General features: G+C 34.6%; 1 protein-coding gene across 3 annotated transcripts in view; it reads right to left on the bottom strand.

The window, feature by feature from the left end:
- RPRD1B (regulation of nuclear pre-mRNA domain containing 1B) overlaps positions 1–26,327 on the bottom strand; it is an 88,744-nt gene that overhangs the window by 37,758 nt on the left and 24,659 nt on the right. For 2 of the 3 annotated variants that reach the window (XM_044664303.1, XM_044664304.1), the window contains exon 4: positions 5,811–5,923. In XM_044664303.1, coding sequence (XP_044520238.1) covers positions 5,811–5,923 — 113 coding nt within the window. The remainder of the gene's footprint in view (positions 1–5,810; positions 5,924–26,327) is intronic. The other variant, XM_044664305.1, reaches the window with a different exon arrangement.

Here is a 26,327-nt window from a genome sequence, read left to right on the forward strand (position 1 = left end):
TTCATTTTTTATTGTTTTGTGGTAGTTCTTTCCAATTTACATTATTGTAGTCACTAAGTATATAATTTTCTTGGTTCTGATTCATTCTGCATCAGTTCATGTAAGTCTTTCTATGTCTTTCTGTATTTCTCACATTCAGAGTTTTTTCATCAATATATTTCATTTAATTCATGTACCATAAATTGTTTCACCATTCCCCAACTGATGGGTATTTCCTTTGTTTCCAGTTCTTTGCTGCCACAAAAAGGAGCCCAATATTTGTTGAAGAGATGAAGAACAAATGTTTACTGAATTTAAAAAATGTATAGTGCATGTTTCAAATTTTATTTCAAGAACAAAACCCCAAAACATGTAAATTCCTATTCTCTAGTAAAGTCACTAAAGAGTCTCATTAGTAGCAAAAAATTAAGGCCCAATATGTATCAATTCTATACCATTCAAAAATACTTATTAAATTACTATGTATACAGGGGGAGCTGGGAAGGCAAAGAGAAAAAAAAACCTATTTCCTAATGTTTTATCTTTTATCTAAGAATCAATACTGATATTGGTTAGGCAATACTGATAAAGGCTAGGCAATGTGGGTTAAGTGACTTGGCCAGGGTCACATAGCTAGGAAGTATCTGAGATTTAAACCCAGAACCTCCCCTCTCTAGGCCTAGCTTCTATCCACTAAGCTGCTCCCAACATTTCCTGACCTTAAGGAGATTACCCTCTATTGGGAGTAGGGAAGAAGAGAGGGATAGAGGGGAGAGCACATACAGACAAGTTTACACAAACTAAGTCCGAAAGTTCACAATAAAAGAAGCATATCTGAGGTGGTGATTGGACAGGAGGCATGGAATCAAGACCAAGGCCTATATGCCTTGAAAGGTTACTAGAGATGATGAAAAAGGAAAGCATTCTAGGCCTGTGCAAAGACACTGTGGTGTGAGATAGAATATCATGGAAAACCATCATAGTATGAATAGCAAATAGCCCAGTTTGGCTGGAACAGAATGTAATGAAGAGGAGTAATGTAAAATTAGGCTGAAAAAATAGACTGAAACCTGTGAATGTATTTTTAAAATATAAGAGTAGGGGGGTCATAGGAGCCCATGAAACTTCCCAAGCAGGGAATTAATGTGGTCAGATCTGTGCCTTAAGAGTATCAACTGAGCAGCTATGAAGAAGAGGTAAGAGATTCAAGAACAGAGAGACCAATGAGGAACCTATGGTAATAAGTTAGGTAATGAGGACCTGATCTAGGATGGTACTGTGTAAGTTAAAGGAAAGGGGTTAGATGTGAGAAAAGGTAATCAACAAACCTTGGCAACCATCTAGACATGGAGAGATGTGGAAGAATCAAGAGTAGAGGATGACTCCAAAGTTTCTCATCTGTGTGAGAATACTTATGTAAAGTATGAGTTTCATACAGACACAAAAAAGGAAAAATCAGAAGGAAAAACACAAAATGTTTTGACAGATTCACCTTAATAATTTCAAAGAAGGAACTGATTTTTTACCTATTAATCAAATGAAAACAAAATCAATAATTATTTTAATTCTTTACAATTTACAAACATAAAACTTAAATCCAATGTGACCATTTAACTACTCACCCTTAATACACTTAGATATAGACAAGCATGAGAGAGGCTTTTATACAAATTTATATTTAGATAAATAGGCATATACAACTCCACTAAGGTCTGTGTCATCTCTGACAAGTCCTACTGAGGCAGAGCTGCATCATTTCAGGTATAGCAACAGACTAAAAGCCTGTTGTTAGTCTAGAACCAGCCTAGATTAAAAGTAATTCATGATCAAAAAGTTGGTCACTAAATAAACTTTTTGGTCATAGTAAAGAATCTAATGAAGCAGAGATGTCATGGGTGTGTACACACTGGAGGTATAGGAAGCCAGATTTGAAATCTATATTAGTAGAAGGAATTCACAATGTTAAAGTTAAGAATCATTTGACAAATATATAAACATAGTATCAACAGACTTTATTAAAGATCTAATATGTGCAAAATACTATGCCTGACTAGGAAATATGTGTTTCCTAAAACATGTATTATAAATAATGGAATTTTAACAAATTGGTTGTGGCTTAGAAAACATGCATCTACATTTCACATATCCATTACACAGTCCCCTTCTGTAGTCAACTATGGATTACTACTATGACCAGAACAGTGGTATACAAATCATTGTCAAAATCTTTTTAGCAACTAATTCATGAAAAACTATATTCGATTGAAAAAAAAAAACAAAAACAAAAACAAATCTTAACCGCTGCTTTAAGTTAAAGGATCAAAGAAAAACCAATCCAGTTATTTGACAAGACAATAACACATGAAAGGTTCAGCACAGAACTATCTACTTTAATCATTTTTACTGTTTATTAGCACCACCATGTGGTCATATTTTAAACTGGGGCATTGTCATTTAAAAAAAAAAATCTTCATTTTTAACTTTTATTTTTACATTGCTTACATTTCTCACTCCATCCTAATCCATGCCTGCCCCCCTGTTTGCCAAAGAGCCATCTTTATAATAGGAATTTTTAAAGAGAAAAAAAAATTCATCAAAACCAACTGATACCCTAAAAAAATCTGACTTAATAGACAATGTTCCACACCATGGATTCCCATCTCTGCAAAGGAGTAGTTGGATCTATCTTCCCATCTCTCTTCTTTGGAGCCAAGTTTCTATATAATTTAGCAAAATTCATTTCTTTTGTTATTTTTTTTACATCTTTTTAAAGTATACCTCAACATCCTTTCCCATACCTGAGAATATCCCATCCTATTAAAAAGTGCTTTTTAAAGACAAAAAAAATAAAAAAATAAAATAAAAAATCAGCACTACTCTTCTAATACTGAAAATATAATGTATGTTACATTTAAATGTTAAAAAATTAGAAGAGTTAAATTGGGACACCCCTCAAAAAAACTAATAAAATTGAAACTTTCAACTAATAAAGGAAGAAAAATGTTAAAAAAATCAAATAATATGAAATTTAAATGAAATTTTAAAAAAAGATAATCAGAACCTATTCAGCATAGTTAAATGCTAATAAAACTGAGAACACAAGAGATAAGAGGACTATCTTCAGAAACATAAAATGCCCCAAATGACAGAAGACCAGGAAGAGATCATAAAAAACTCAACCTCTGAAAAGGAACAGAATTAGTTGTAAAAGAAACCCCCAAAAAACCTCTAAAAATCAAAGCTCCTAGTCCTTATGGATTCACAAGAAATTTTATCAAGTTTTAAAGAATAGTTCATTTCTACACTACACAAACACCAGTCTCAAAAACTGAGAAAGTATTCTACCATTATCTTTTTAAGGTATTGATATAGTCCTAATACCTAAAAACCAGGCAAAGATAAAACACAGAATATTAATTTAAAATTTTTCAACAAAATCCTGAGAGACTACAGTGAATTATCCAAGAAATCATTCATTATGGTACTGGATTTATAGCAAGACTGATAGGATGGTTCAACGGTAGGAAAACAATCAATACACTTAATATTAAAAGTCAAAACATCCAAACCACATGACTATCTCTAGAGGTGCAGAAAAAAACCTCTGATAAATACAATACTCATTTATGCTAAAAAAATATATAGGCATAGAGGGACCTTTTTTTAATATTATAAAAAGCAACAATTTAAATTGCATGGCTTCAGATGTAAAATGGGTATCATAATTCTTGCCTTCTCACAGGGAGGGGAGAGATAGGGCAGAGAAAAGATAATTTGGAACTGAAAATTAAAATTGAAAATATAATAAAACCAGAAGCAAGTATCAAATGTAATAGAGATACACTAGAATCTTTTCCAATAACTATGAGAGTAAAGCAAAGATGTCATTTCTATCCATTGTTACTTGACAGCTCTGGAAATGCTAACAGTATCAAAAAGAGAAAGAAATTAAAGGCATAAAAAAGCAGACATAAAACTATCTCTATTTGCTGCTGCTTATGGTATATTTGGAACATCCTAAGTGAATAGCAAAAACACTAATCAAGACAATAGCTCTGGCAAAATTGCAGGCTGAAAAATAAATCCTCAAAAATTAACAGCATTTCTATATAATAATAAAATTCTAGGAAAATAATAGAAATTGTCATCTTATTCCAAATACCCACAAGATGCATAAGGTATCAGGGAGATACTAAAGCATACAAAAGACTTGTAGAGATCCAATTACAAAGTGCTCCTTAAAGAAATAAAGACCTTAAAAAGCCGGAGGAATATTGAAGTCCTTCTGGCTAAGCAGCAGTGCCAATATAATAAAAATGGCAATACTATGAAAGTTAATTTATATTTTCAATACTATTATAAAATTATCAAGGGCATACTTTATAGAGCTGGATAAAATAAAAATCATTTAAAAAAACAAAAGATCTATAACATCAAAGGAAATGATGAAACAAGATCAGGATATAAGGGAAATAGCATTTCTAGACTTTAAATTATATTCTAAAGTAGCTATCATCAAAATCAATTGTTGTTTAAAGAAAAAAAGAGGTAGAGCAATAGAACAGACAGACTAGGTCAAGGAAAATATGAAAATGTTCCTCACTGGGTATTGAAGCCTCAGCAAATCTCTGCAATTTGGACAAAGAATCCACAAGCAATGGAAAGAAGGTGAGGAAGGGTCATATTCTTCAGCAAGCCCATGGTTTTGGTAGCCTTGCTTCTGGGAGAATGTAGAGTGTGGTGGGAGACAGGATGCTGAGTAAACTAAGTTAATCAACTAGTTCATTAAGTTTTCACTTTCTTTGGGTTTGGAGCATCCTATAATATGGAGATGGTTGAAATTGTTTTATTTTGGGTGCTTAATTTCTATTTTGGAAAGGTCTGAGTGTGAGAATTGGGGGAGAGAGACTAGTTAGCTATTTTGTTGGTCAAATGACGTGGAATGCCATAACAAATTTTCAATTGTTTTGTAGTAGTTATTCTTTCTATTTGTTGTAGTCATTGAGTACATTGTTTCCCTGGCTCTGGTTACTTCACTTTGCATCAGTTCATATGTGTCTCTCACGTTTCTCTGTATCCATGTTTCTTCCAATATAGTAATATTTCTTACCTTCATGTATCATGATTTGTTTCACCATATCCCATTTGATAGGCACCTACTTTGTTTCCAGTTCTTTACTATGACAAAAATGCTGTTTTAAATATTTTGGTGTACACAGAGATTTTCTTTTTGTCAATGACCTCCTCTTTGATGCCCAATAGTGAAGTCTCTTGAGTCTAAGTGACATTTTAGTCACTTTCTTTGAATAATTCCATACTGCTTCCAGAACAGGTGTAAAGACTCAAAGCTTCACCAACATACATTAGTGATATTTTGCCTTTCCATAACTCTTCCAAAACTATTTTTAATATGACACTATCCAATTAGTTTTTTTTTGTCATTTTTAAAAATTTCCCGGGTGTGAGGTAAAAAAACTTCATGTTACTCTAACTTGGATATCTCTTATCATTAATAATATGGAAGATATAATACAATTATTTTGAGAATTATTTATTCACATTCTTTGACCACTTATCTGTTGGGGGGAAAGTTTTGGTTTTGGATCGATCTATTAGTTATCTATTTATCTTGGATACCAAATCCTCAGAAATATTTGATGATAAAAGTTTTTTCCGCAATATGATTATCTTTTTATCTTAGTACATTAATTTTGTTGTGCAAAAGCTTTTCAATTTATATGATCAAAATTATCTTTTTTAACTGTTATACTTGCTGCTACCTATTCAGAATTTGCCTAAGGGGTAAATCTAAAGTAGTTATTAAGACATACCAAGAGAGGGCCTGCAGTTGGATCTTGGGGAGAATAGCTTCCAGGGTAATCATCATCTTCATCTTCTTGTATCTGCTGAAAGGTTCGTTTAAGAGACTTCTTCTCCTCTGTGGCTATATGACAAAAAAACAATAAACAAAATATAAGCAAACTGAGTCATGTAGTCAATTAAATAATATGCATTATTTCTTATATGCAAACTCAGGGCAGAATCTTTACAAATCCGGGAAAAAAAAAGTTTTTTTTACCTTCCATCTTAGAATCAGTACTGTGTATTGGTTCTAAGGCAAAGGTTAGAGCTAGACAATGGGGGTTAAGTGACTTGCCCAGGGTCACGCAGCTAGAAGTGTCTGAGGCCAAATTTGAACCCAGGTAGGCCTGGCTCTCAATCCACTGAGCCACTCAGCTGCTCCCTAAAAAAAAAAAGTTTTAACTAATAATGTCATGGATTTTTTTTAACCTAGTCCCAGTGGTATATAGCACTAGGCATGACCAATGATGGTACTAGTCTGTGTCAATTTATACTACGGTGAAAAAATATCTGCAATAGTCTTTTAAAAGGGAAACTTTATAAAATTGTCTATTTAATTCTAAAACTTCATTTTTAAAAGAAATTTGACAGAAAAAGGAAATAAGAAACACCAGGAAATTTGGACCTGAGTGTAAATCTTGGTTCTGCGATTTAAGTCACTTTATCTCTCATAATCTCAGGTTCTGTATGTGTAAAATAAAGATGCTGGTCTAAATTATTTCTAAGGCTTTTCTAAGTCTAAATCTATGATCTTATAATCCAATTTATTTAAATAATCCACTATAACTGACATTTTAGATATCTTTACTCTTTATATTATATGAAAGTTTTCATTGCTGTGGATTTTTTTAAAATTACTGAAGACAACATACAAAAATGCATGATCAAAAATTTAAGCCTTTTTCAACTACATATCTATGATTTTTTACTAGGTCTTTAAGAAATAAATACAATTTCATATTAAAATAAAAATAACCATTACTGAGAAATACAAATGGAACTAAAGGGTCCAGAAATGAAATGAATGGCCCAAGAGCCATTTGAAATTAAATCTTTTTTGTTGACAATTAGTAATTTTCACTTTTCCACATGTTCTAAGTTTTAACTAGTAAGATAAATTACTTTTGAATAATTATTACTACATTATGTTGGACAGAAAAGCCATAACTATTACAAAGAAACAAATAAGTGTAATACAAATCCACAGAATGAAGATATTAAGATTTTTTATATGATCCTAAAGATATGCTGCTTGAAGGGCAATAATCTAAAATCTGAGATGACGAAAGATTCAAAAAGTCATGGAAAATAAACCTATGAGAAACCATAACCTTTTCCTTCAGTGTAGGAGAAAAAGAATCGAACTTGATTCAGTAAGGAGACTAACTGAGTTAAAGCCTCAATCCTGCTACTTATTTGCTGTGTGACATCAGTAAAGTCACTGAATCTTTATCTCTAGATCTCAATTTTGACCTGTGTAGCATGAAGATACATATACTCCCCACCATATAGCTTTATAGTGGGTAAAGTATTTTGTAGAACTTAATGGGGCTACAGAAATATGAGCAGCTAAGGTTAGATTGTCAAAAATAGGAGCACTGTGAATGATCATATTCGTCTATCTGTGCAACAATTCTTTCACAAAAGCATGCTAAACATGCCACAAACATAATCAAAAAGAAACTCACAGGACTCCTAATTTGGAGGGCTCTCAAACTATCAAGAATATAACAAGTACAAAAAGAAAGTTGTCCATAACTGTTACCTTGGAAACAATGAGAGGTACAGTGGGAAGAGCAGTTAACTACGGAGTCAGAGGGCTCAGTTTCGAATTCCATCTTTCTGATGCCTATTATTATTTGGGGCAAGGCACTTACCCTCCACAGGCACCAGCTTTCTCATCTATCTTCAAGGTCTACATCTATAAGCTTGTTTTGGGGAATAGCAAGAAAAAATTTTTAAAAAGTACAAAGCTATCAGCCCTGATAAACAATGAGCATATCAAGCCATTATACCTTTCCTCATCATCACCATAGCAATTTGTTCTGACAAACCTCACACCAGTTACGGCCACCATGTTCTTGGACAGCATGATTCTTCTTTCTACTCAGACATTCACTGTTCCTTACATGAGGTTTGAATGTTAATTTTTAAAAAATAATTTAATTTAATTTAAACTTATCTCTATCTATACCTACACAATAATTTGAAACATCTTTAAAATGGAACAACTGAGTATATACTATAGTCAAGAAACTTAACAGTGGTGTTAAAAAAGCCACATCAAAAAAAAAGTGAAAACGCTACAAATTTCAGAAGTCTAATAATGACAATGACAGTACCCTATAATTATTTTCCTCCAATGCTTCAACATAGCATTATGGTCACACCTTGGGCTATACTAAAAGCTAGGCTGACAGAATGCCAGCTCTGGTAAATTGTACCAACATTGAAAAGCTTGAGGTACAGGTTTATTAATGCATCAGATATCTTTACGCTATGGACCAACTAAGTTCTCAATATCAGAGATATTAACAAATGATTAAAGTTGTTTTGTTTGTTTGTTTTTTTACCTGAACGGGCTGTAAACTATACCAGAAGTGGGAGTACCCATGCCAATGAAATCAAAAATCTTTTGAAGTATTGAAGAAATACGTGTGCCAACCTTCAATGCTTTTCCAAAAACATTTGCAAATACATTTTCATACGATTCTACAACAAATCTGTGAGATGCCACGAGGTATTATCATTCATGTTTTTCACAAATGAGAAAGACGAAAATTAAGATATATTAAGTAACTTGTCCCTGGTCACATAGTTTATAAAATGCAGAGGCTATGATTAAAATCGAGATCTTTAAAATGTCTGCTATACAGACAAACCAAATCATAGCTCCAAATCCTCCTATAGGTTAATAATTTTACTCCTAAAATGCCAAATTTGTGGATGGATATTCATTAGCCTGGACAACAGGAAGTCAGAAAGAGAAGGGGTATGAATTATTAAAATATATTATAATCATAATCTTAACCCTCCTTCCTGTCTACTTTTATTTCCTCAATGTATTATTGTGTCAGAAACTAGCTCTAGCCCTAGAATAGGCTATCTTTTACTAAACTTCTGTAAACCCATTTACTTATTGATAGTGCCAAAGGGCATTAAGGACCTTTATGTAGCAAGACAGTCCACAAATCCCAGAACTAATACAATCTTTCTTAATATAAAGAAAACAGTCTGTTATTACATCAGTTTGCTCTCTATTTCTCATATCTCACCGAACAAAATATAAGATGTATGCAAAAGAATAATGATCTGGCTCTAGACATCAAAGTTGCTGCAAAGGTTTAATCTAGTTACTAGATCCAAATTTATAGTAGCAAACAGTGATCTGAAATAAACAAGGCAAATACATCCAACAGTCAGTCACATCCAAATCCAGATTAAAAAAAGTCAAGCCCAACCTCAATTAATTTAAATCTTTCTATCAAGACTAGATACAGAAATATACTTGAGGACATACCTGCAGATAGCTGCAGATGTATCTCACTTTATACCATAAATGTATGCCTAAAAAGCTGACTATGAAACAAGTTGTAAAACAGACTATCTCACGTGTAGTAGAGAAGCCATTTGGGAGAACTCTGTGCAAAAACCCTTTACAAAATGAGTAACACTTAGTAAGGCAACTCACTAAATCTAAGTTGCAGAGCAGGTGGTGATCTATACTGATAAAAGAAGTCTCCTGATGAAGAATTTCTTTTTATCAATTGAATCATTTGTCTTATCTGGCCCTCTCTGACAAAAAAGTCTGATTTTCTGATAGGGCAAATAACCATCCTATGGTAACAGAAAGTATACTGGACTGGAAAGCAAGACACTTGTATTATAGTTCTGGTTCTATGCCAAGTAACTTTAATTTCTTCAGGCTTCCTATTGACTACTGCAATAAAGCTAGAATAATGAAAGGGGCAAAAGACATACATCCCTATTGTGCATAGCAGTAACTATATATTCACAGCCACTTGGCTGCCAGGTGCCCTCTCTATCAACAATGAAAGCAATGTTATACTATTAATTTCTTTGAACCACAAGATGACAACAATATCTGCTCCTGAGTAGATTATAATAACTCGCATTTATGAAGTACCTTTATGAAGTTTAAAGAGTTCTTTCATCATAACAACTCATGAAGCAAGCAGTATAAATATTATCCCCATTTTGCAGATTAAGAAACTGAGGCTTAGAAAGATGTAAAATGATCTGCCCAATGACAACCCAGCTCATAAGTGTTGGCAACAAAACATAGGTCTCATGGTTATAGGTCCAGTGCTCTTTCCACTAAATAGGTTACAATCTAGCTCAATTGACCTACTGGCTGTTCCTCACACATGTAAATCTACCTCTTGTTTCAATGCCTTTGCACTGGCTGTCCTACACAATTGGAACACTTTGGCTCCTCACTCTGGTCTCATGAAATAAATTTTACTTCCTTTAAGCCTCAGGCTCAAGTGTTGCTTCTATATGAAGCTTCTCCTATTTGGACAGGTCTCCTTTGACAAAATATAAGCTCCTTTGGAGGAGGGGAATTTTTATTTTTGTCTTTGTATATGGCACTTAGCAAAATACCTGATGTATAGTAGGTACTTAGTAACTGTTTCTTGAGCAACTGATACACTATTGTTACTCAGAAAAAGATTAGATTTAATCACAGCTGGAAGAGTATCAACTGCCTATCTAGTTCAACTCAACTCATAACTGACCAAGAATCCCTTCTACAACTATGCTCTAAAATAGTCATTAACAATGATACATGTAAAACCCAGTTGAATTGCTTACTGGCTACAGGAGGGGGTTGGGAGGAGAGGAGGGAAAGAATACAAATTATGTAACCATGGGAAAATATTCTAAATTAATTAATCACTAATTAATTGATTGATTGATTAATAATAAAAATAGTCATCATGCTTATATTTAAGAGTCAGCAGAATATTAGGAGAAGAGCAATAAATTTGCAATCAAGGGGCCTGGATTTAAATTTTGTCTTTTGTCATTAAATATATGTGATCTCTGTCAAATCGCTGAACCTCTCTGGGTCGCTGATCCTTCATCTACAAAAATGAAGGAGTCAGACCAGATGGCTTCTCAGGTTCCATTCAGCTTTAAAATCTCTGATGCTGAACCTGTTATCTTCAGAGGCAGCCAACTCATCTTTTGAACAATTCTAATGGTTGGGAAGAACTCATCTATATTAAGCTGAAATCCCCTTTTCTGTACCTTCCTCCAAGTTTTGCTCTTTGGGGTCAAACAGAATAAGTTTATAAACACTCTTCTACAAAGACAGACTTTCAAATATTTGCTCTTTTGTCTCTTTTCTTTTTTCTTCTAAAAGAAGAAAACCAAAACATATATTCAAATAAATAAGTGACAAATCATATGTTTCCATCTATATTCCTACTCCAACAGTTCTTTCTCTGGAGGCAAATAGCATCCTTTTTCATAAATCCATCAGAGTTGTCCTGGATCATTGTATTGCTGTTAGTAGCAAAGTCTACCATATTTGATCGTTCCACAATATTGCTGTTACTGGGTACAATGTGGTCCTGGTTCTGCTTATTTCACTCTGCATCAGTTCATGTAGGTCTCTCCAGCTCTTTCTGAAATCATCCAGTTCATCCAAGTTGTCTCTTCTTAAAGCTAAACATCCATAGTTCCTTTAACAGATACTTTCCTGACAACCCTATGAAACAGGGAATGCAGGTATTAGTATTCCCGTTTTACACAGGAGGTAACTGAGGCTCGTGGGATGAAATAACTTGACCACTTGTCAAAGCAAGGATTCAAACTGAATTTGTGGGGCATCCAAAGAAAGAACAGGATAATGAGAAGACTAGAAATAACGCATAAGGATAGTCTGATGTTTAGGATAGAAAAGAGGACAACTCAACTGTTCTAATAGTTGTTTTCAAGTACACTGAAGGACTGTAATGTGAAAAGAGGAATTACATTTGTTCTGCCTGGCAGGAAAGGGCAGAACTAGAAGCAATAGGAACAAAGTTGCAAAAGAGACAAGATGGAGGCAGTATAAAAGAAAAACTTCCTAACAAAAGGGGAGGTCTGAAAGTGGTACTGGGTGCCTTAGAAAGCAGTAGATTCCTCATCACTGAAGGTCTTCAGATAAAGGATAGGTGACCACTTGTTGGGGAAGTTGCAATAGAGACTCTTGTGCAGGTTGGATCGAAAAACTTTTAATGTCCCTTCAACTTTGAGATTATGCTACTTAATCTTTAAGGTTAAGTGATCTGTCCCATCACATGGCTAGTTAAGTGTCACAGATAGGGTTTGAATTCAGAATTTAACTTTTTACAGGAAAAATACAGTTCAAAATTATAAATTCATGCAAATCCTTAATGCCAATAACCAAGAAATTATGACCTATGGATCACAAGAATATTTCACATGACATAAAGCATCTGCTTTATCCATGCTGTCTCTTAAATCTAAAGCTATTGGATGGGGGAAAGAATGGGAGAGAAAAAAAGACACTAATCTAAAATTAGGCATATTTTTTTTCATTTCCTCCAAAACCTTGAAGCCTAACTACTACCCACAATATTTGTTCAGAAAAACTAGTGCTAAGGAAGAAGCAGGTGAGGAAGTGATTTTCCCCTATCTCCATGTTTAATGAATACTATTTTCCATCATCCTGGATAAAAACAAGATTGTCAACATTTAAAGCACAAATAAAGTTGACATCCTTAAGTTGGCAATGAGTCAAAGAGGAAATTTGTCAGAATTCTGATAAACAGAACCAAGGTATTGTTATGAAGAGTACATTTTAGAAACAGTATTGAATTTAGAAAAGAATTCAAACCCATTGGCCTATCATGTTCAATATTAAAATAGAAAAGATAATATATTTTTCTTATTTCTAATACAATCAATATGTAAAATCAATAAATACTAACTCCCTATCATTTGGGTAGTATTTTTGAAAAGGAAACAAGATCAAAGTCCTTTCTATAGCAAATAAAAGTAATTTCACTGGAACAAAAAGGAACACTCCCTGTTTTAGTCCAGTCTCAAAAATAAAGAGAAATGCAATACTGTCTTTTCAAGTCTAATATGCTTGTAAATAAGATCATAGGATTTAGGATTAAAAGGGAAATTATCAAGTCCAGCCTCCTTATTTTTTATCTAAGGAAAAAAAAGACCCAGAACAGTTAAGTGATCTCCCTAAGGTCATAGAGGTAGCAGGCAGTAGAGCTGGGATTCAAACCAAGTCCCTCTGACCCCAAATCCAGTATTCTTTTTACTATATACCCCATAACACTTAGTCACAAATTTCCTGCACCAGGCTTTTCAAAAATGCCTTGAAGATAAGAACACTGTTTAATACCAACATTCTTCTCCAAAGTCTAATGATAAGACAAGGACTAGAAAGTCTTGCCAACGTAAGAAGACTTCAAATTGTTAAGTTAAATAACTCCTTATACTAAAAAAGGATAAAACTTTAAGGAAAAATATGGAAACCTTCAATTTCATGGAATAAACAACATCTTTAAAACTCAGAGTTAAAAAAAAAGACTTCAGAAATCATCTAGCACAATTCTTTCATTTGGTAAAAAGTGGCTTATTTGAAGTCATACAACTAGTGAGTGGAAGAAATAGTAGGAAAATTCAGGTATCCTAATTCTTATCCTAGGACTGTTCCAAGCATAAAATCCTAAGAATGAAGTAAAACAGTAATTAGAATATTACAAAGGAGGTGAGTTTCAAAGAAAAATGAAAGCACTTCAAATGGGAAATTTTTTATATCAATAAAACTTTTTTAAAAGCAGCTATTATTCAAGAAATAATAACACACTCCTAAAATCCCCACTACCAGGGAGGCTGAAGCTGCTGGATCACTTGACTCAGAGAGTTCTGAGCTGCATGCAGTAGGGCTAAATGAATAAATATCTTCACTAAGTCTGGCATGAAAACGGTAACTCTCCCTCCCAAAGGGGAATAAGGGAATAGGAAGACTGCTTAAGAAGGGGTGAATTGGACTTAGAAAAATAGAACTGGATAGTTGTTCCAGGGGTGGAGCCAAGATGGTAGAGTAATCAAGAGCAGCACTGGGTCACTATAAAAATCCTCTCCAACCAAGATTAAAATATCAGTACAAAACAAAAAAGGAGTGAAAGAACCAACAAGGAAAGAGAGTGAAACAATTTTCAAAAAAAGAAAAACACAAAAGGTAGGCAAAGAACATCTGGGGTCCTGGGATGAGAGGAGAGCAAAGCCAGCAAGAAACTGAAGCAAGGAGGGAAGAGCAAACCAAGTGCAAGCCATAGCCCACCACCCCACAATTGCTCAACAAACTGTCCAAAATTTGTAACCTATGTCCAAATCAACATCCAGACCCTAAGATCCTGCCTGGGTAAACAGTGGTATAAGCCAAAGCCATATATCTTGAAATTTCAAACCTGCAGAGAAGTCCAGAGCTCCAGGCCAAGGAATTCTTGTATGGCCTTGGGATAAGAACATAGTTCACACATGGGGGTGGAGGGGAGAGGGTGGGCTGATAGTTCTAAGTACTAAGTACTAATCTTTTTGCTTAAAGCTCAAGGCAGAGTTTCAAGACAGTTAAGGGTGTGCCTGAATGGATCAAGTACATAGGTCAGGCCAAAAACTTGAGCCTAAGCCTGGGGCTAGAATTTGACCAGTCCCTGATCAGTTCAAGATTAGAGCCAGATCAAAAGCTTACACCTAAGCCTAAGGCAAGTCTTTAAGCTATCAGCATCTCAAAGGTCAACTGAATCAGCATGGGGTGGGAGCTCTCAGCCCTCACAACCATCACATCATCTACAGGAAGCCTACCTATAATTAGATAGTAAAAATGAGAAAACAAAAAAAAACAAAAAAAAAAAAAAAAAAAAAAAAAAAAACACCTAACTCTAAAGAATTTTTTATGGAAACAAAGGGCAAGATACAGACACAGAAGGGGACAGTGAAAGCAAAGGAAATACATACAAAGTCCAAAAGAAAACTACAGATTGAACACAGTTCTGGAAGAACTCAAAAAAGACTTAAAAACCAATTAAGAGAGGCAGAGGAAAAGTGGGAAGGAGAAATGAAAAGTGATGCAAGAAGAAATGGGCCAATTGAAAAAAGGAGAACCCAAAACTGACAGAGGAAAATCAGGCCTTAAAAATCAGAACTGACCATCTAGAAACTAATGATTTCACGAGAAATCAAGACACAATAAAGTAGAATCAAAGAAATAAAAAAAGAGGAAAACATGAAATATCTTATTTTAAAAACAACTGACCTAGAAAATAGATTTAGGAGAGACAATTTGAGAATTACTGGACTACTTGGAAGCCGTGATCAAGAAAAAATCTTGGACATCACACTACAAGAAATTATCAAAGAAAAATGCCCAGAGATCCTTGAACAAGAAAATAAAATTGAAACTGAATTCACAGATCACCTCCAGAAAGAAATCCTCAAATGACAACTTCAGGAATATAATAGCAAAATTCAAGAACCACACCAAGCTAAGGAGAAAATTCTTCAAGCAGCCAGAAAGAAACCATTCAAATATCATGGAGCTACAATCAGGAACATACGGGATCTAGCGGCTTCTACATTAATGGCTCTAAAAGTATGGAATATGATATTCAGGAAGGCAAAAGATTTGGGTTTACAACCCAGAGTCACCTATCCAACAAAACTGAGTATATTCTTTCAGTGGAAAAAATGGACATTCAATAAGCTAGATTTCCAAACATTCCTGAGGAATAAGGCAAATATAATAAAAAATGTGAAGTCCAAACACGAGACACAAGAAAAGCCCAACAAGGTAAATAAGAAAAAGAAAATTTACAGGACTCATCAAGATCAACTTGTTTATATGTCTACATGGAAAGTGGATACCTGTAATTCTCAAAAATTAACTCTTAGTAGTAGAGAAGATAGAAGGAAATTTATTCAGAAAGAGGGTGGGAAAGTAAGCTGATTATAATGATATGATATGTGATAATATAAAATGATATGATATGTATGTAAATGTGATGACATGAAACAATATGTATGATATGGATGCATATGAATGATATGTAAAAAAAAAATCAAGGGGTAAAAGGGTTGCATTGAGAGAAAAGGAAGGGAGAAATAGAATGGGATAAATTATAAAACATAAAGAGGCGTGAAAAATCATTACAGAGAGGAGAAGATTAGGATGGTGATAGGCAATGCTTAAACTTTACTCTCATTGTAACTGGCTTAGAGAGGGAAAACAACTATACTCAGTGGGATATAGAATTCTATCACTCTCTAGAGAAGCATAAGGGGAATAAGACAAGGGAAGGGGGAGGTAATTTAAGGGAAGGCAAAGTGGTGGGGTGATAAAAAGCAAAATATGGTGAGGAAGAACAGAATGAAAGGGAATAAAGCAGGATCTATAGGGGATAATATGATGGAGGGCAATACACAGTAATCATAACACGGAATGTGAATGGGATGAACTCACCCATAAAACAGAAGTGGATAGCAGAGTGGATTAAAAACCAGAATCCTACTATATGCTGTTTACAAGAAACACATTTGTGGCAGGGTGACAGACACAGATTCAAGGTAAAAGGCTGGAGCAGAATTTATTATGCATCATCTAAAGAAAAACAGAACTGGTTAAGCTTTCATGCCAATAAGGATTAGAATGGCTCATGAGTCAATGAATACCTTCTGCACTTCCATCTTAGGTTAGATAAGGAATCCTAGTCTTAAGAGAAAAAAAAAGTTATTATTTATAAAAGGCCTCTGAAGTAATGCCAAGTATGGAAATAATGGAAGGATCACTCTGTCAGGGGAGGAGTGTTGTGCTGATAAATATTTTACAATCAGTTTTCAGAAGAAAAACCTACCCACTGACACATTTTAAAATTTAATACACATCATTAACATTTGTCTTAAGTTTAAACCAGTGATGGGTAAACTTTTAAAAGAGGGGGCCAAAGGAAAGGAAATGCTCATCTGTCAGTCTGTTTCTAAGACAACTCTTTCGAAGTTTCATTGTATTGTATCCTACTCATTGTATTCGTCAGATTAGGAATGTCATGTGGCCAGATAGAACATTTCAGGGGGCCGTAGTTTGCCCATCACTGGTCCAAACAATCACTAAAACAATAAACCACAAGCTCTGATTTGTATCATTTGCTGATTACCAAGGTAAATGTTTACCCTAAAAACATATCTAGTCAGACTTGGCTCCAGCACACTCTGACAAGTATAAAGAGCTCAGTTGCTAATAAACTCCTATTTTCAGGAAACATTTTTTTTAATACTAGTGTCTTGTCTTTTGGCTATTCTCTATTGTTGGCCAACTTCTTGGGGAACCCATTACCCATCTTCTCCCACTGTCTTTTATGCCCCAGCCAATAACCAAGTAAAGACCATCCAAAGGGAATATTCTTGTCTAAAAACGCTTATTATTTAAAAATAAAATGAATGTTTTCATAGGTGTTCCTTTTAATTAGACAATATCCAATCCTCCCCCAGTGTCCTTGATTGAAGAAAGGATGTGTTTTTATTTCAAGAGGAATGAGAATAAATTAGAATAAATTAATAATAAGACCTCAATTGTTATAGGAAATATAAATATAATGCACATGTTTCTCCTCAATTAACTTACAATCTAGGTGTGGAGAACGAAGTAATAAGCTAGAATGATAAGCAATAATAATTAAAAGAGATGCTATAAGGTAATATAAGCATAAAATCAATGGTAGAGTTCAGAGGAGAAAAGGAACCACTGTAGGCTAGAGCAGTCAAGTAAAGCATCAAGGAGAAAATAGTTCTTGAAGAGGGCCCTTAAAGACAAGCAGAACAACAGAGAACCAAGAGATTTGAATGGATAGAAAAGGAAAAGGAGCTCTATACAGAAAAATGGCCTAAAGAATGGCCTGGGAAAGAAACAGAGTTGACTTTATGGTTGGAGTACAGAATAAAAAACAAAAATCTGATTTTCATAAGTTAAAAAAAGTCATTTTATTCCAGAATTTTTAAAACTTCCATTTAATGAAATATGGGGGGGGGGGGGGGGAAAGAGAGAGAGAGAGAGAGAGAGAGAGAGAGAGAGAGAGAGAGAAGGGGAACAAACATTTATTAAGCACTTACTTTGAGCTACGGACTGTGCAAATATTTCATTTGATTCAACAATCCTGAGGTAAAGGCTATTAATACATCCATTTTAGAGTGGAGAAATTGAAGCTGACAAAGGTTAAGTGACTTGCACAATATCACCAGGCTAAGAAGTACATGAGGAAAGTTTTGTGCTCAGGTCTTACTGACTTCTGACTCAGCACTTCTGATCTACTTTATCAATTTACTTTCTCTATGTTGCATATGGATATAAACTGTATTAATAACATTTTCTGGATCTAGATTTTGTCGCCCCAAATGGTCCAATATAGTCCTATAAACTGTTTCAGGGCAAGGGCTTCTTGATACAAAATTTTGTCTGGGGTTGGGAAGGGCATATAGGTAGAAATGACAGTGATGTAAAAAGAGAACAAAAATATTTGTTGCAATGGACATAGAAGAACTGAGAAAAAATAAATCAGAGTAACTCAACAAGAGAGAGGGGAGGGGGAGAAAACAAAAAGTTAAGTCCTTGATTTCTTATTTTCTGGACTATGGATTAAAAATATGGAAATGCTTGGTTTTTGGCCAGGAATGGAGAACAGCAGGAGGGGCTAATGTAAATATATCTCCTGAGAGTCTTGAAAACCTAATAAAAAGGGCTTTAAAATGAAAAAAGAAGAGGCCTCAGTATATCAAAGCTAAGAACATACAAAGTAGCAAAAATCAGGAAAAAACAGCAGTAATGATGCTCAGCAATTCAGAGGAAAGAAAAACTAAAGAGGAATCAGCAATGGCTTTGCATGTAAACATATAAATGTAGATAAAGTATAGGTAACAAGATGAAAAACTGGACTTTAGAAGTATTAATACTAAGATTTGGTAAGAAATGACTTATGGAAAATGACCAACAGGGTGATTTCAGAAAAACCTGGAGAGTCTTAAATGAACTGATGCAAACTAAAGCAAGCAGAACCAGGAGCATCTCACTGTACACAGTAATAACAATATTGTATAATGATGGACTGTGAATGACAATCATTCTCAGCAAAGCAAAGATCCAAGAAAACTCTAAGGCACTCATGAGGAAAAAGGCTATCCATTGCCATAAAAGGAACTGATGGAGTCTGAATGCAGAATGAAAATACTATTTTTTACTTTATTTCCTTCATGAGTACTTTCTTCTAAGTGATGTGACTTCTTTCAAAATAAGATGAATATGGAAATAGCATTACATGATTGGTACATATAGAACCTCTCTCAGATTACTTGCCTTCTTGGGGAAGAGGAAAGGGAGAGAGAGCAAATATGGATGGGGAAAATGTCAGAAAACAAATGTTTTAAAATATCTCTACATGTAATTGGGTAAAAACACAATAAAGTATTCCTGGGGGGGAAAGCATAATTGGAAAATGTTAACAAAATAAACAAAAATGCAATTAAAAAAGAACCATGGCTAGAATATGGTTCTGGAAGAGTAAACATTCAAAAGGGGGACAAGATTTAATAGTATTATATAGCAATAACATATACTCATGTCAGGAAATTTAGGAAGCAAAGAGAAGCATATTAGAGAGCATTTAGCTAAAAATCAAGAGAGGAGGAAACAGAAAGAATATCAGAGCAACAATAGATTCCCTGGACCCGAAAGACTAAATAGATGAAGGATTTGGGAAGCTAACACAAGCTTGGAATGGAGGTATGATACAAGAGTGATAGGGATCTTCTAGATATCTGTTGGAGTTCTTTCTTTACCAAGACCAGAGTAACTAGTGAATTTCTTCATGTGTCTTAATAATAATTTCATTCTTTAAAAGGCAGAAAAACCAACAAGGGCATTGCTCTTTTGGAGCTGGATCTCAAAAGCAAAGAGAAGCTGACTGAAGGGTTTAAATGATGGTAATCTGGTAGGAATCAGCCACTTCATCTCAGATCTTTTAACAGTAAAGGAAAGACATATGCAGAATATTCAGACATATAAAGACATGAACATTAGATTTTTAGAAGTGATTTCACAAATTTAGGCAAAGGAAAACATATGATCTCTTAAGATTCTACAGAGTAAGTCAGCCCTGGACAGATGGGAAGCTCTCAACAATGAATTTCTGAAGGCAGAGAAACAATTTCTATATTGAGACAGAAAAGGTCCAAGTTGTCTAAAGAGACCAACATATTTCATAGGGAACTCACAGACCAACCTTGATTTTAAAGAGGTGTACAAAAAAATGGAAGCAAGGGCAGGTAACCAGTATGAATACAAAAGCATGGCATAGTCAATCTTCTGAAAGAGTAGTGTCGGGGACAGCTGGTTTCAAATCTAGTCTTGGACACCTCCTAGCTATGTGACTGTGAGCAAGTCACTTAGCCCCCATTGCCCTCATTATTCTTCTACATTATAACCAATTCTCAGCATTGATTCTAAGACAGAAGGTAAGGGTTTAAAAAAAGAAAAGAAGAGAAAAAAAAGTGTCAAGAATGCCAAAACTCAGAATGAACGAGGAGAGCCTGTTAAGAAAAACTCAGGACAAAAAAAAAAAAAAAAAAAAAAAAAGCGTTTTGTTTTTTTAAAGCTATACTAAGAAAAAAAAAGGAGAATCTAAAATGGAAAAGAACCACTTTACAGGAAGGTAGTGAGGCGCAACTCTCATTCTGTTTCTCTGTCAAGGAGAGCATAAAATGAAAATGACTAAAAGAGCTGAAACCTAAGATAAGCTGGGAGATATTAAGAGAATATCTAGCTCTCTCTCTGATAAGTTCAAATCACCAGACCTAGGCAAACTAAATTCCAAAGGAAAAAATTGACAAATGTAATCACTGAGCTACTGCTGCCAGTAATCATTGAAAAACAATGAAGAACAGAAAAGGAGAAAGGCTAATGCCATCTAACTTTCAAAACAGATTTTTTAAAAAACAGAGGTTACAAGTTACAGAGCAATGAGTTTGACTTCAATTACTGCCAAAAATGTATTAAAGGAATGGTTAGTGAACATCTGAAAAAGGAAAGTGATCACAAAGAGCCTGCACAAATTTATCAAGAACCACTCATGAGAGACTAATTTCATTACCTTTTTTGACAAAATTGCTCTCACTCACTTTGAAATCCTTTGTATCTGGCTTCCAACCTATTCATTCAATGAAACCAATCTCTCCAAAATTACCAACGATCTCTTAATGGCCAAACTGAATGTTCTTTTCTCAATCTTCATCCTCCTTGACCTCTATCAAACCTCGGACACTGTAACCTCAAGTTCACAAGCATTTATTCAGCATCTCCTATGAGCCAGGAACAGAGCTAAGTGTTGGAGATACAAAGACAAAAAAAAATCCCAAAACTTCCTGCTTTCTGAGCTCACAGTTTAATGGGAGAAACAACATGCAAATAACTTTGTACAAAAAAGATAAAGGTAGGACAAACAGGAAAACAGAAGATCTTCGGAGGGATACCAAGAAAGCCAACAATTGGAAGATGAGGAAAAAGACAATTCCATACAGAGAAGTCAGTAAAAATGTCTGCAGCTGAAAGACGGAATATTCTAATCAAGGAACAGAAAGGACAGTTGATTACAACACATGTGGAAATGAGTAAGGCAGAAGACTGGAAAGAATTAAAAGACAGAATATGTTATATTAGATCCTAGAAGTAATAGAGAGACACTTAAAGCTTATGCCAGGAAGTAACGTGGTCAGATGTTAGGAAGGGAGCAGGACTTAGCAAATAATTGGATATAAGGGGTAGAAGAAAGTAAAGACTCAAAGGAGTCACAACCTAGATTGTCAGCAAGGATAATTCATCCTAGACCCTCTCCGTTCAAATGGTTTTGTGACACTGTTCTCTCTGGATTCTTTTCCCATCTAACTACTCCTTCTCAATTTCCTCTACTGGATATTCATGTAGGTCAAGACCACTAACTATGCAGGGTGTTTCCCAAGACTGTCCTTGTCTATTCTATTTTCCCTGTATTCTATCTTGCTTAGTGATCTTATAAGCTTTCATGAATTCAACCATCATGTCTATGCAAATAGTTTCCAGAACTATTTGCCTACCCCTAATGTCAAGTCCTGCATCATTAACCACCTTTTGGGCATCTCAAGTTGGATATCCCATAGATACCTCAAACTGAGTGGAAACTACAAGATTATTCCTCAACTGAGGAATGGCTAAAAATTGTGGTATATGATGGTGACAGAATACTACTATGCTATAAGGAATGATAAATAGGATGATTTTAGAAAGAGCTGGAAAGACCTACATGAACTGATGCAGAGTGCAAAAAGCAGAACCAGGAAAACACTGCACATAGTAACAGCAATATTGTGGAATGATCAACTGTGATAGACTTAGCTACTCTCAACAATACAAAGATCCAGGACAATTCTAAGGAACTTTGGACAAAGAATGCTATCCACCTCCAGAGAAAGAACTGTTTGCATCAGAGTACAGATGAAAGCATATGATTTTTCAATTACTTAGGTTTATGTTTGGAGGTTTTGGTTTTATAAGTTTATTTGCTTACAAAAATGAATATGGAAAAATAAAGAAAATTTAAAAGAAAAAGAAAAGAAAATACCCGGAACCCCCCTCAAGAAGAACAACCATTAATTAGTGATATTAAATGATATAGAATCAAAACAATCATGTTTTGATTTTTAAAATAAATTCATTAATAACCTATATCAGTGATGGGCAAACTTTTTTTTTTTTTTTAACCCTTGTACTTCGGTGTATTGTCTCATAGGTGGAAGATTGGTAAGGGTGAGCAATGGGGGTCAAGTGACTTGCCCAGGGTCACACAGCTGGGAAGTGGCTGAGGCCGGGTTTGAACCTAGGACCTCCTGTCTCTAGGCCTGACTCTCACTCCACTGAGCTACCCAGCTGCCCCTGGGCAAACTTTTTAAAGAGGGGGCCAAAGGAAAGGAAATGCTCATCTGTCAGTCTGTTTCTAAGGCAACTCTTTCAAAGCTTCATTGTATTGTATCCTACTCATTGTATTGTCAGATTAGGAATAATGTCATATGGCCGGATAGGATATTTCAGGGGGCCCATAGGCCCATCACTGATTTATATTATTAGAACTGGCATTATTATAATTCTATTTAAAATGTGACAATCGGTTCTAGTCCAATGGAAATATGCAATGAAATTTGTCAAAATAAATTTGCTATCTGTTCATTAACATAATATAGCAAAGGAAAGGAAAAATTTATTTCTGATTCAAATTTATTAGAGTATAGAAAGCAAATTTTTTAAAATGACTGAATATCAAACTTAAGAACAAGCCTACACTGACAATATGAAGAAAACATAATTGTTGTTTAAAATATTTTGGTAATATAGATTGAACTATCTTCTCTTTCTTTAAATCTTCGTAATAAATTGGTAAATACTAAGAGCTTTATACTGATCTCAGTAAATTTACATGTTTAGATTTTCACACAATTGAACCAAATATGGATGACCCAGGGCATTATCTAAAATCAGCAATGCTGGAAATGCAATACTGCTGTCCTTATGATATTTTTCAACAACTGGGCTAAAATAATTTGAAAACTAGTCTTTGAAAAAAGCTTTAGTAACCCATGCTTTAGTATTTAAATACTAAAGACCTGGAAGATTGTTGTAATTGTAACTAAAGAATTGAAAGATTGTTGTAATCTTTTAGAGTACGAGGATTTTGAGACCAATGACTAAATGCTATTTTACTTTATTATTTTTTTTTTCATTTAGAATTTTTCCATGGCTCCATGATTCATGATCCCCCTCACTTCCCTTCCGCCTCCCAGAGCTGACAGGCAATTCCACTGGGCTATACATGTATCGTTGTTCAAAACCTATTTCCATGTTATTCATATTTGCAGTAGTGATCCTTTTAACATCAAACCCCTAGTCATATCCATATTGAACTACATGATCAATCATATATTTTTCTTCTGTGTTTCTGTTCCCACGGTTTCTCTGGATGTGGATAACATTCTTTCTGATGAGTTCCTCTGGATAGTCCTGGGTCACTGCAATGCTACTAGTAGAAAAGTCTATTACGTTTGATTGTGCCATAATGTATCTTTCTCTGTGTACAATGTTCTCCTGGTTCTGCTCCTTTAGCTCTGCATCAATTCCAGGAAGTCTTTCCAGTTCACATGGAATTCCTCCAATTCATTATTCCTTTCAGCACAATAACATTCCATCATCAACAGATACCACAATTTGTTCAGCCGTTCCCCAATGGATGGGCATTCCCTCATTTTCCAATTTTTTGCCACCACAAAGAGTGCAGCTATAAATATTTTTGCACAAGTATTTTTCCTTATTATCTCTATGGGGTACAAACCCAGCAGTGGTATGGCTGGGTCAAAGGGTAAGCATTCTTTTAAAGCCCTTTAGGCATAGTTCCAAATTGCCCTCCAGAATGATTAGACCAATTCACAACTCTACCAGCAGGGTATTAGTATCCCAATTTTGCCACATCTCCTCCAACATTTATCACTTTCCTTTGCTGCCATACTGGCCAGTCTGCTATGTGTGAGATGGTACCTCAGAGTTGTTTTAATTTGCATTTCTCTAGTCAGGAGGGATTTAGAACACTTTTTCATGTGCTTATTGATAGTTTTGATTTCATCATGTGAAAACTATCTAATCGTGTCCCTTGACCATTTGTCGATTGGGGAATGGCTTGATATTTTTGTAAATTTGACTTAGTTCCTTACATATTTGGGAAATTAAACCTCTGTCAAAGAGTTTTGTTATAAAAATGTTCTCCCATTTTGTTGCTTTCCTTCTAATTTTGGTTGCATTGGTTTTGTTTGTAGAGCTATTTTACTTTAAAGTCCTCTTCCATTACCTCCCAATAAAAGTATCAATTGATTCTTAGACACTTTAAATCAAAGTCAAGCTTTTTCCTTCTTAGAAACTGAAGTTACTGAAGTCATCATTTCCAAAATAAGTCTGTTTGATCCATATTTAAAATTTTATTCACTAGATTATCATCTACTTTCTTTAATTATTTTCTTCAAAACATCAAAATATTTTAGCTGTCACATTTTCATTGGCAGTAGCCACTTCTCTGGTAATTTTAACATTATGTAATTGAATTTTTAAAGCAATCAAAACAAAGTTTGAAGTAAATTTCATTTTTCTTTTCTCCTACTACCTTAAATTTGAAGCTTTTGTCTAAATGGCTGCTCTTAAGAGGAATGAGTTTAATTGCAATCTTTAATCTATAAAACAAAAAGATGCTGTATTTCTAACACCTTTTTCCTTATAGTGGCATGCAAATCACAAAAAGTTGATGCAACTTTATCTTTTTATTTTATTTTGCTTGCATATTTTATCTATTCCATTCCACAGATTCAGGCATTCTAACATCTCATCCAATTTTAAAATTACTATAATCACATTAATGCTATTCGATTACAGTAAATTTTTATTCTAATGTAATAACCAGCCTTTTCTCCTCTATCCTCACCCCACACTGGCAGTTTCCAAGTAAAGTAGTCTTTCCTTTGTCCATTTTGTAAGATTCTTCATAAAAAAAATTAATGACTTACAGTACATCACATCCACACAGAAGGAAAATCAAGTATAGAATGACTATGTTAAAAGTCTTATCTTGAATTTTGGCTGGCATTAAATATGATCTGGTATTTTGTAATTCACACTGTCCAATTTCACATGATTCAAATCTGCATTAATCAAGAGTTGGCTCTAGTTTAATCTGGAATGAAATCTCTACCAGAGTAAGCTAGGGTTCTTTGACCTTGTGTCATTTAACATTTTTATCAACCACATGTTTAAGGCATAGTGTGTCTATCAAATTTATCAAACATGCAAATGACTCAAAGCTATGAGGAATAGCTAACATAACTAGACGATAGCAAAGATCCCAAAAGATTTTAATAGGCTATAGCAGTGAAGGCGAACCTTTAAGAGGGGTGGGTAATGTCCTCAGGCATTCATGGGGAGAGAGAAGGGAACAGCCCCATTCCATGTCCCTCTGGCTTTCTCGTAAAGAACCCTGGCAAACTCTGTGCTAGATGATGGTACACATGCCCACAGAGAGGGATCTGAGGGCCCCACTCTGGCATATGTGCCATAGGTTCTCCAACACATGACTATAGCATTAAGCTATGTCTAGTAGGGATATTTGGGTTCAATAAGTCAATTCTACAAACATAAAATAAGGAGCATGGCTAGCTAACAATTCATCTATAATAGACCTAGTGAGAGTTTAATGGACTATGTACCCAGTACAAGTCTACAATTGGTTGTGGTAACCAAAATCACTATTATCCAAGCCTACATTAAGAAGTGACATAAAGTTCAAGACTAGCAAGACAAAAACCCAATCATATTCTACTCTGCTAGATCC

Source organism: Gracilinanus agilis, chromosome 2, assembly GCF_016433145.1.
Source record: "Gracilinanus agilis isolate LMUSP501 chromosome 2, AgileGrace, whole genome shotgun sequence".
NCBI classification, from domain to species: domain Eukaryota; kingdom Metazoa; phylum Chordata; class Mammalia; order Didelphimorphia; family Didelphidae; genus Gracilinanus; species Gracilinanus agilis.